The following is a 12,098-nucleotide window of genomic DNA, read 5'->3' as shown; positions in this document are numbered from 1 at the left end:
TTATTGAGTTTAAAATGTAATTTCAAATAATTTTTAAAAAAGAAACTAAAGTGTTTTATCAACATCTGACCCAAAATTAGGTTGATTTGATTAGATTTTTAAAAAATTTTCGAACAGAAATATCATACATAATTCTTTATCAAAAATACATTTCAGCATATTCAAAAAAGGAGCAGGATGACCACATGCTTATTATTTTTCCACCGCATTCTACACACAAATTTCGTCTATTACTTAAACTTATTTCTTCTTTTACCTATCTCTTCTTTTTACATGAGACATATGAGCTTTGCATAAGAACTATTTTATCCTTTGCCATCTTTGACATATGATATGTTTGATTTTTTTTACATTTATATTTTATAACATAGTCATAGTACTGCAAACAGCCATCAATAAAAAATTTCATCATACCTTTCTCATTTTATCCTTTTTCAATCACCTCTATTCATCATCATATTCCTTTAATAATATATATTTATACAACTTTTTAAACTGATGAATATCCTGACATTGTTTGAGAATCTGTTCTGGAATGTTCCATAATTTCACACCACATACAGACATATACAAACTTAATGTTAAAATAACATGTTAATTTTTAGTGTCGCCACTAGAGGCAATAAAACGCAAAGCTTTTGTTGTTTTACAGCGTCTTCGAGTGGTCACATTAAGCTAATATTCAAGATACACAGTTTTTAATAAATGATATTTTAATGAATGTAGCAATGCTAAAAATATTTATACTGATGTTTTCCAGCATCTTTGATATTAATCTAAACTAATAGTGAGCATAAATTTTTCACAATTTATTTTGTAAATGCACACATACTAAAAATAGCTAAATAAACATACAATCACCAGCCACTTTATTAGGTTCAACTGTCCAACTGCTAATTAATGCAAATGTCTTGTTAACCAATCACATGGCAGCAACTCAATGCATTTAGGCATGTAGACATGGTCAAGACGATCTGCTGCAGTTCAAACAGAGCATCAGAATGGGGATGAAAGGTGATTTAAGTGACTTTGAACGCTGCATGGTTGCTGGTGGCAGACGGACTGGTCAAAGTGTTTCAGAAACTGCTGATCTACTTGGATTTTCACGCACAACTATCTCTAGAGTTTACAGAGAATGGTCAGAAAAAGTAAAAATATCTAGTGAGTGGGTTACAGTGGGTCACAGCAGTAGCCCTAGACCCCACGTGGTGAAGCCCATTACTACTAATTAAGCATTGTGTCAACGCCACAGCCTACCTGAGTATTGTTGCTGACCATGTCCATCCCTTTATGACCACAGTGTACCCATCTTCTGATGGCTACTTCCAGCAGGATAATGCTTCATGTCATAAAGCGCAGATCATCTCAGACTGGTTTCATGAACATGACAATGAGTTCTGTGTACTCTAATGGCCTCCACATACACCAGATCTCAATCCAATAGAGCAGCTTTGGGATGTAGTGAAACGGGAGATTCACATCATGGATGTTCAGCAGACAAATCTGCAGCAACTGCATAATACTATCATGTCAATATGGACTAACATCACTAAGGAATGTTTCCAGTACCTTGTTGAAACTACACTATGAAGAATTAAGGCAGTTCTTAAGGCAAAAGGGGGTCCTACCCGGTACTAGTTAGGTGTATGTAATAAAATGGCATTGCAAATGTTAATAATGATCACCTAAAATTTATTCTAAGATATATACTGTATATATATAGAATCCTAAACTATTTACCAAGTGTAGATTAAACCAGTTCATCTCCTTACTATGCAAATAAAAGCATGATGTACGTTTCAATAGAATGAACATGGATAGTTGCAGTATCTTGAATGCTGAACGTTGCCAACAGAGACAATGAGTGACTGACTCCGCAAAAGAATCATTAAGATGGTGATGAGTGTGTTACATAACTTGTGTATTACAGATTGTCTGGAGCTACACAAAGATCAACAACCTCTATCAGTATAATAACCTATGATTATATATATATATATATATATATATATATATATATATATATATATATATATATATATATATATATATATATATACACACACACAGCAAATGAGATGTTCAATTTCTGGTGTAAGTCCCTGTATAGTGTTATAGTGTTCAAATCCAAGTGTCCATTTAACACTGATGTGGGTTAAATTAAACACTTAAAACACTCATTTTAGTAAAGCAACAGAAATTTTGACACTTAGATTATTAAATTAGAGTTTGTTGACACTTCATATTACTATTATTCCAGTATGTTAAAACATTTAAAAATTTTATCTTTTACTTGTGTCAATTTAAAGAAAAATTAACATATATATATATATATATATATATATATATATATATATATATATATATATATATATATATAGACACACACACACAAATTTTCACTTCATTTATATTTAATTTATAAATGAATTTTAACTTTGTTTTAATGCAAAGTGTTTTTTTTTTCTATATATTATATAATGTGTGCTGTCTGATACATTAATCAAAACTAAAGAATATCACGTGAGAAGGGAACAGAGAACATGTCTTGACTGAAGAACTCATCATAGGATGGCTTTTATTTAGAGACTGACTTCACCATGTTCTGTCATTGTGACTCACAACTGAGAAAAAGCAGAGAGAGCTAGAGAGAGTTTCACATGGTTTGGTCAGTAGACACAGAGCTGTTGTTGTGGAAAACATGCATCAATGAACAAACTCCAAGGCTTGTGTTTCTGAACTTGTTGCTTGAATCAGGAGCTAAACATACTGTATCACGAGTTGGTCACCAAAAAAGAAAGGAGGAAATCCCTTTTCCTGTGTTCTTGTGCAGCAAAATGAGAAGTTTAAAGTCACGCAAGGTATTTTTGTTTTTCTGTTAATTCTATCCAGATAAGACATAGAAAATGAACTTGGTTTAGCTTTACATGGCATTTAGCTGCTGTTTAATAATGTGGTGATAAAACTGTTTAGAAAAGTTCCAAAATGTATTCATAGGCTAGCATATTAACATTATTCAAGAGAAATAACTGAATAATAATTATTAATACTATTATTTAGGATAAAATTATTCTGAATAAAAAGTATTCAGTTATTTCTCTCCAAATGAAGCATTCATTTGAACAGAGCCACTGCAAAAATGCTTTTCCAACTTTCTAACTAAGTTCTTGTCTTGTTTCTAATTAAAATATCTAATACTTTTTAGAAATCTGAAGTAGTCCAGACGAAAATAAAGCTTTTCTTCTGTGATCACATAACAAACATAACAGGCTGCAGGAAGCCAAAGAGCGTTTGTGAACGAAGATACATAGCCTACCTTAAAAAAAAAAGAAAAACTTCTAAAGTCTCGGATTTCTAAAGCCACTGACTCACCTTGCTTCAGCAAGTCCCTGATTTATTACGGGACGCGGAATTAACCGCCAGTCACAAAATCAACGATCAAAACTTATGGATCAAATTAGTTTTTTTTTTCTTTTTCAGTTTTAGTCATAAACAAACCTGCGTAAGCAGCACAGTATAGCGATACGCATACAGTAAACGCTGCCTTCAACAGATAACGGTCAGATAAAAGAGCGCCGTTTAGACAGGATGTCAGGGAGACAGGATGTTATGGCTTTTAATATCTCGGCCGTGCTGCGATGTCTGCGTGAAGAGGGCTTTCTTTCATATTCTGCCAATTGTACCTGTTCCCCGGTTTAGATGCATTCTGTGTTGCATTTGTTCTAGTTTTAGTTGTTGTATGTTCAGCCAGCTTCCCTTTATAACTTTCATTTGGTCTCAATACTTCGACGAGAGCCTATTTATATTTAAACAATTTCAGTGAATCTTTTCGCAAAAAAAGACACTGAAAACTTCAGATTTTTCATCTGAAGGAAAATCAGTTAACATTACTGAGCAAAACACATAACGGCTCGTTCAGTAAAACTTTTCAAATCAAACCAGTTTGATTCCAACGAACTAAAAACCAATGCACGGATGACAAGATGATGCAGAAAGCGCATGCGCAGGAGGATTTGTTGGCGAACGGTAAGAAATATTTTATCGATAAGAGTATAGTTTTTTAGGAGCAGGATCTAATTAAATCAGTTTACAAAATAATAAGTAACCTACAATTAATTGTACATTATTGAAACTGTGGCGACACAGTGGCGCAGTAGTGCTGTCGCCTCACAGCAAGTCGCTGGTTTGAGCCTTGGCTGGGTCGGTGTGTGTTTCTGTGTGGAGTTTGCATGTTCTCCCTGCATTCGCGTGGGTTTCCTCCTGGTGCTCCGGATTCCCCCACAGTCCAAAGACATGTGCTACAAGTGAATTGATTAGGCTAAATTGTACGTGTATGAGTGTGAATGAGTGTGTATGGATGTTTCCCAGAGATGGATTGCAGCTGGAAGGGCATCCGCTGCGTAAAACATGTGCTGTGTGAGTTGGCTGAAAGGGACTAAGCCGAAAAGAAAATGAATGAATGAATGAATGAATAATTGAAAGGAACTCTCAGCACAACATTGGCATGTTACAAAAAATATGTAGATTTTATTAAAAGGCCAACGTTAGTGTTTGTAAAACATTCAAGATATTGCAGGTTTCTAATAACAAGAAGTCTGTAGCTACTGTATTCTACTGGCTAAAAGTGCTTGGATTTAGTTGTATTGTGCTACACAGTTTTTCGTACCTTTATGCTGGTTTATAGCCATTTGTGTTTTGCTATGTTTGTTTAATGGTACTCCTCCCCTTTTGTTCCATATAATGTAGCCTAATCAGTTGGGCAAGATGGAATCTGCGGACGTTTTTTGTTATTTCAGCTGGGAATTTTGGTTAAAGTCTGCGGATTTTGGCGGAATGTTTTTGGAAGTATCATAACTAAAACCTTAATTTATTAAATAAAAATAATAAATTTTTAAATTTTATTTAATGTTTAAAATGCAAATCCAATTAGATTCACTTTTTTGGTAAATAAAGCAAGTTTGTCATATAATATATCTAGTAAAAGACAGAAAATAATGCTGTACAAACTGCATTGTGCATAAATCAGATGAACATTTTCATATTAATCAATAATATTACTGAAATTAATTAAAAAACTGAGTATATATAGATGTACACACATTTACTCAAGCAAATAAACAGAATTAATAATGGCCTAAAAATCTGCGGAAAATCTGCAGAATTCTTCGGACACAGATTCCGGGTGGGCCCACTAATCAGTAACACAAAGTTATCCAGAAGATCCAGAAGTGTGAATAAACGTCTAAGCCCAGTCATGAATTACAAAGTAATATTTCATTAAAATTGTGTTAATCATGAATAACTTTGCTCACCATCAAGTCAACAAACCTGACTCATCAGAAATAAATGTTCATAGGTCAGAAGAGCTTTAAAGCAGCATTTAACTTAAGGTTAGGCATATCATCACTGAAATGCTATGATCATTACAAACAACCTCATAGAGAAGTGTCTTAATGTCTAAAAGCGTAAAATACAGGATGGCTATAGAAATAGCCTATACTTACAACTATTGTCTAAAGAACTGCAGTGAAAAACAATTGGCCGTGAGGATTAAACTAGAGTCCACTAATTCAGTGAAACTGTAACTCATAAATGGGGACGGACAGTCATCAACAGTTGTATATAATCTAACTGAAAATAATTTCAGAGGTGAAAGAACCTTCTTTTGCCTTTTCACCTATAGAGTCGGTTTCTACAGGACGGTTGTAATCTGGCTTGGTTTATTTCACAGGCTGAAAAAAAAACTGCATCCAACAGAATGTAATGTAGAGAGAGTGGATGAGTGTCAAGCCCTCTGCTTGTAATAAACTTTGAGCCTGGTAAAATTGTGTTAATCGTGAACTGCAAATTATAAAGTTTAAAGTCATATGCCAGGTATTTCCAGTTTTTGTGCTTCGCTTGTATCCAAGATAAAACATAGAAAATGAACTTTGTTTAGCTTTACATGTCATTTTTCTAATGTTTTATAATGTGGCATTTACCCTGCTTAGAAAGCTCCAAAGTCTATTCATAGTGTATTAACGTTTTAACTTTTCAATATCTTTCTAAATGTTATTTCTCCCAAAATGAAGCATTAAATCAACACAGCCCATCACTGTAAAATACTTTTCTAACTTAAGAGTTTAGGTTTGGGGGCGACACAGTGTTGCAGTGGGTAGCGCTGTCACTTCACAGCAAGAAGGACGCTGGTTTGAGCCCCGGCTGGGTCAGTTGGCTTTTCTTTGTGGAGTTTGCATGTTCTCCCCGTGTTAGCGTGGGTTTTCTTCAGGTGCTCCGGTTTCCTCCACAGTCCAAAGACATGTGCTATCGGTGAATTGGGTTAGCAAAATTGTCTGTAGTGGATGCGTGTGAATGCAAGTGTGTATGGGAGTTTCTCAGTGATGGGTTGCAACTGGAAGGACATCCGCATAAAACATGTGCTGTATAAGTTGGCGGTCCATTCCGCTCTGGGGGAAAAGGACTAATAAATGAAGGGACTAAACTGAACAGAAAATGAATGAGTTTAAGTTTGTTTCTAGTTCAAATATCCAAAAATTTAGTTTTTTACAAAATATTAGTTTTTTTAAGAAATAAAGTCAAAATTAAGTGAGTTTTTATTTAAAACAAGCTAAATAATTAGCTAATGGAGTAGGTGAAACAATCTTAATTCAAACCAAAAACAAGATTGTTTTACTTTCAAGATTATTTTTTACTTGTTTTAAGATAAAACTTGACTTATTTCTGGAAAATATATATTTTTTATGTCATTTCAAACCAAATCTGCTTAGAACAAGGTTTGTTTCAGCAGTTTAAAACAGCTCACCAAAGTAAACTTTTTGGGGCAGTTCGCTTTGGCTCCTAAACATCTTTGAGCTACCCTTGGTCCTCGATTATTTACGCAATTGGTGAGTGTGTGCTGGAACTCTGCCTTCTTTGATGTGCTTTATATCCACACAGTTCAGAGTCAAAGAGAAGAAAAACATTCAGCACAACACTAAGTTAGCAACATGAGTAAACGGTAGGTTTGAGTAGCAGAGCTGGTACAGATGCACACAGACCTGTACAGTCGCTACTCACTCAATCTCACACAGGACAATAAAGTTCTAACCATGGTTCCATTCTGTATCTGTCCGTGGCAAACAGAAAGCAGGTTTACATTTTACTGTATGTTTCTTTTACATTCTGTCGATTACCTGTTCCCGGTTTGGGTGCTCTTGGCTTAGTTTTCAGTCTGCTTTCTTTTAAAACTTTCAATTGGTTACAAAACTAATGAGAGCCTGTTTGGGTATTTAATTTGAGAAGCTGAATTCTACATAAACATAATCATAAATATACAATCAACACTGGATGTAAGAGCTACTTTAAACCTAAACATAACTAACATGCCAGACTTGTATACTAACTTACGTACCAACTATACATATACTGTAAATACTTAACTATACACTTAACCTAAGACAGACTATTCTTCTACACAAGCCAGTACAGTGTTTGTGTACTGTACTGTACTGGCTAATAGTCCTTGGATTTACTTTTATTGTGCTACACACATATTTTTGTATGTTTATTACTGGTTTACATTCATTTGTGCTTTGCTATTATTGTTTAATGTTACTTCTCTTTTGTTCATTAAGAAGGTAATCAGCAACACCAAATTATCCATAATTGTGAAAGTGTGAATAAAATTCTGTATTAAACCCAGTAATAAATTATCAAGTGGTAATATATCATTTAGACTGTGCCGATCATAAATCGTATCTTAGTGACGTAGGACATGAGCAAGTTAATAACTTTGCTTACCGTCATGTCAACAAACCTGACTCATCAGAAAAAAGTGTTCATAGGTCAGACGAGCTTTAAATCAGCATTTACCCTTCCTAAGGTTAGGTGTACCATCACCTACTGAAATAATAGGATGGTTACAAACAACTCAGACCTCATTGAGAAGTGTCTAAATGTTTAAAAGCTTGAAGAATTGATTAAGTACAGAGTGGCTAAAGCCCAAGACTGGTTGCTTAATGAAACCAAGCACATACAGTACCTGTTAACACTGATATGCCCACTTTAATATGTACTATACATCAGCAGCAAATACATTAGCAAACAGTTCAGCTTATTAAAATTAACTGTTATAAAGAAATAGAATCAAGTTATCAAATCTCATAAGCCGTTTCTTTACTGTATAACTTACACATTCTGATGAAAGAGCAATTAATGAATCTCTTATTTATTTAGATTTGATCGCATTAAATAACAGTGGTGTCATTTAAAAAATGCACACATCTAACATTATAATGAAAGCATTTGCTTTCCTAACTTTTTATGCTCATTTAGGATGAAATTAGATGTGTTTGGATAAAAACCCCACCAAGATTGACATTTTTAGATGGTATTATTATTAATTATGTGCATATGTCTGTTCAAACACGCACCCAAAACCCAGACTTTTGCTCCACTTTAAATCACGTGTACAGAATCCGTTTGGGAAACAGCGTCAGTAACACACCGCTATATGACTGTTTTGAGGATTGCATATAAAGGGGCAATGGCACCTGTAATGAAAAAGAAGCGAATCCCGCCTTTTTTATATTTATTACTAAGTGTTTTGATGCCTAAACAAAGCGAAAGCACAGAACAGACTCCCATTTAAGAGCGAGGGGCAGCCCCTGGTGGTTCGGAGGTATGGGTTGCGTAAAAGGAGGCTCGGCTATTTACCACCCTTCAGAGAAAGACTGAAAATACGGGAGAAATACGGGAAAATACCTTTACGGAATGATAGCCGGATAGAACGGTAAAATACGGGAGAATCCAGGGAAAAACTGTAGGGTTGACAGGTATGCAAGCAGGGCTGAGCCTGGCTTGTACCTGTAGTGTGAGAACAGCAGGGGGGGCATAGGGGTCATAATGCCCCAGTATAGTGATGGAGACAGAACTTTTTACTTCTGGCCAAATTCACTTCATCATGTATGGCAATACACAACAAATTCGCCATATAAATATACATTGAATTTTTACAGATAATGTCTATTATTACAAAACTTCATTGGAAAACGATGGAAGAAATAAAACTTTGGAGTTTGAGGAATAAAACTAAAGTCCACCAATTGAGTGAATCTGCAACTCATGTTGACTATGATGTGAACTCATAAATGGGGACTGACAGTCATCAACAGTAGTATATCATCTATCTGAAAAGTAGTTTCAGAGGTGAAAGAACCTTCTTTCGCCTTTGCCTTTTCACCTATAGAGTCGGTTTCCTCAGGACTGTTGTAATCTGGTTTGGTTTATTTCACAGGCTGAAAAAAAAGACTGGGGTTTCTGCATCCGACAGGTGGTAACAGAGAGAGAGTGTGAAGGAGTGTCGAGCCCTCTGCTCGTAATAACCTTTGAGCCTGGTAAAATTGTGATGTAACTCAGTGTAAGGACCTTAAAGCACGTTGCTGCCGGAGTATTAAGGGATTCATGTTTAGCCTGACAACTACACTGATCAGTGCACAACTGGTAAAAGGTAAGGAACTTAATATCTCACTATTACTACTATTTTCACCATGATTTCTATTTATTTGTTCAATGTTTAATTTATTTCCATATGTTTATGTGAAGATCTTGAATAATAACCACCAGAAACTACTATAGTAAAAATGAAGGACTTCCCTTCAGAAAAACAGAAAGTTGAAGGAGTTTCTTTTGTAAGTGAGATGTTTATCAAGTATTTTACTTTCTTCTGTCAAAACATGTCCTCATATGAAATGTTTTTAAAGTCTCACAATTATTTGTATGTTATGATATCTCAGTTTCTTTGTTTGTCTTTTTTTATTATGTAGAAACAAAGAAGAGATAGTTCATCTGCCATGAGTGCCTTTCCAGAAGGTCCCCCGGTTCTAGATTACAGGGAACCAGAACCTCCACCTAAGAAGCACAAGTACCAACAAAGCTTGAAAACTCTCATCCCATTTCGTTTTGCGTCAAAGTAAGACATTCACAAGATTTCGTAAAAAGTGTTACAAGCTTATTGCTTCATCACAATTTCAACACCATACTATCAAAAGATCTGAAACAAAACTAAATGCATTTTTGTTTTTGTGGTGACCGGACCACTTTTTAAATAACCACTTATTACATTTTTATCAATTAGTCTGTAATTCACGTGACATTCCTTAATATCTGAATATGTTTTAAAGTCATATTGTAATGTCGAAAATGCATTTTCTAACTTTGCACAGTTCACACCCGGTTGATGATGCTGGATTCTTCTCCTTCACATCGTTTTCATGGATGACACCCATGATGTGGAGGCTCTTCCGAAATCGATTAGATGAAGACTCTCTTTTCCTCTCCCCTCATGATGGAGCTCACATCAATGGAGAGAGGTACAAATGTCAACAGCTCTAGATTTGATTCATATTCTTTCCGTTTAAACTCAGGAGGATTGCTGTAGTGTAGCACATGGCAAAGACAAACTCATTTTTAAAGTCTTTTCATGTATCCAGAATCAGTCTGGGAGAATTCTGTTCATCTATATTTAATCTTAAAAAGTACTTTTAAAATGTTGTGATATTTGTTGTGTTTAGATTCCAGAGACTGTGGGATGAAGAAGTTGCCCGTGTGGGTCTTGAGAAGGCGTCTCTTTCTGCCGTGATCATGCGTTTTCAGAAGACAAGATTTATAGTGTCATTCTTGGCCTCTGTCATGTTTGCTTTTGCTGTATTTGTTGGTCCGGTATGTGAAATGAGCTTCTTCCTCTATTTGTCTGTCTGTCTAATTACTATAACTATTGCTAACATGTTTAATCAAACTCACAAAAATAGTAATGCATGTTTACAATGTAATAAAGCATGCTACAAATAAGCTAGTTATCCTGTTGTCCATGGACTAAAATACTTGAAAACAAATAACAAACATGTTAACAAATAACCACATACATTAGCAACATGCTAAGTCTTTTTAGCAAAATGTGTGTACTTCTAGATACATGTTAGCAACATACTAATTCATCTTAATGTGGTAGATGTGCTAATTTAAACAAACAGTGTGCTAAAACATTCTTGCAACAGCTTAAATGTGTAAGCTATGAGCTAAACACGCTAGCAAGTAGCAACATGTAAAACAATAGTTAAAACATGTTAGTAATATGCTAAGTAATGTTAACATACTGTAAAATCATTCAAATTTATATTATAAAGAAATATGTTAGAAAGTGCTACAATCAAGCTATATGCTAAAATGTGTGCTATAGCAAGGTTATATCATGCAAGCATGTACATAGCATGCCAGAAAACTTTTTTTTAAAATTCTTTTTCACTCCAAACTTAAACTTCTAATAGTTTTTAAATCTGTTTCAAACATTCTGGCAGTGCTTTCTCAAGCCAAAAAAAAAAAATGCTTTTATAATGCTAATCTGTAATGTGTTAAGAATACTTTTATAATGTCACTGTACCAAAAAACAACAATTTGACGAGTTCAGATGCAAAAACCTTTAAATGTCCACTGAAACATTCTGCTAAAATGAAATTTTTTCTCAATCTTTAACGTTTATGTTCAGTTGTTTCCCTTGAAAGGCAATGAAAAGAACCTATTTGTCACTATAAATGTAAAATTTCTAAGCCAATACACAAGAGTTTAAGAAAAACGCTCATTTTTTAAGAAAATATCAAACGGCTTTTAGAGGTTTTTGCATCTAAACTCTTAATTTGTAAATATTGTCCATGCTTGTAGTGCTTGTGTGTAGTGTTATTTGCTGTCATACACCATAAATCTGTTTGAAAATGTTGGCTTATGTATACATTTTGTCTTTTTTTCTAGTCAATTCTAGTATATGAAATCCTGAACTATGTCGAGCAGTCTGAACCGTCTACAGTGGTGCATGGTGTCGGTGTGTGTGTGGCTCTTTTCCTCACGGAGTTCAGCAAGGCATTTTTTGCATCCGTCCTGTGGGCTGTGAACTTGAGGACAGCTGTGAGAGTGAAGGGAGCATTCTCCATGCTTGCTTTCAAGAAAATCATCTCTCTTAGGAGTCTTACTACTATCACTGTAGGAGAGGTAAGCTACTGATTGTTGGTTCATCAGTGAATACTGCCACAATATTTTCTAGATGCAGAATCTACTTATTAGTGGCTTTA

General features: G+C 34.7%; 1 protein-coding gene across 3 annotated transcripts in view; it reads left to right on the top strand.

The window, feature by feature from the left end:
- The first annotated feature begins 2,506 nt into the window (after positions 1-2,506).
- abcc12 (ATP binding cassette subfamily C member 12) overlaps positions 2,507-12,098 on the top strand; it is a 31,661-nt gene continuing 22,069 nt past the window's right edge. The window contains exons 1-7 of one of the 3 annotated variants that reach the window (XM_087261552.1): positions 2,507-2,861; positions 9,275-9,487; positions 9,583-9,668; positions 9,804-9,949; positions 10,203-10,349; positions 10,551-10,698; positions 11,782-12,018. In XM_087261552.1, coding sequence (XP_087117678.1) covers positions 9,621-9,668; positions 9,804-9,949; positions 10,203-10,349; positions 10,551-10,698; positions 11,782-12,018 — 726 coding nt within the window. In that variant the 5' untranslated portion in view covers positions 2,507-2,861; positions 9,275-9,487; positions 9,583-9,620. Of the gene's footprint in view, positions 2,862-3,293; positions 4,027-9,274; positions 9,488-9,582; positions 9,669-9,803; positions 9,950-10,202; positions 10,350-10,550; positions 10,699-11,781; positions 12,019-12,098 lie in introns of those variants that run through there. The other 2 variants (XM_087261551.1, XM_087261553.1) reach the window with 2 other exon arrangements.

The sequence above is a fragment of the Danio rerio genome, chromosome 7 (assembly GCF_052040795.2).
Source record: "Danio rerio strain M-AB ecotype USA chromosome 7, GRCz13ab, whole genome shotgun sequence".
Classification (NCBI taxonomy): Eukaryota; Metazoa; Chordata; class Actinopteri; order Cypriniformes; family Danionidae; genus Danio; species Danio rerio.
The sequence above is the reverse complement of the archived record's forward strand: the minus strand, read 5'-3'. Positions and strand labels throughout refer to the sequence as shown.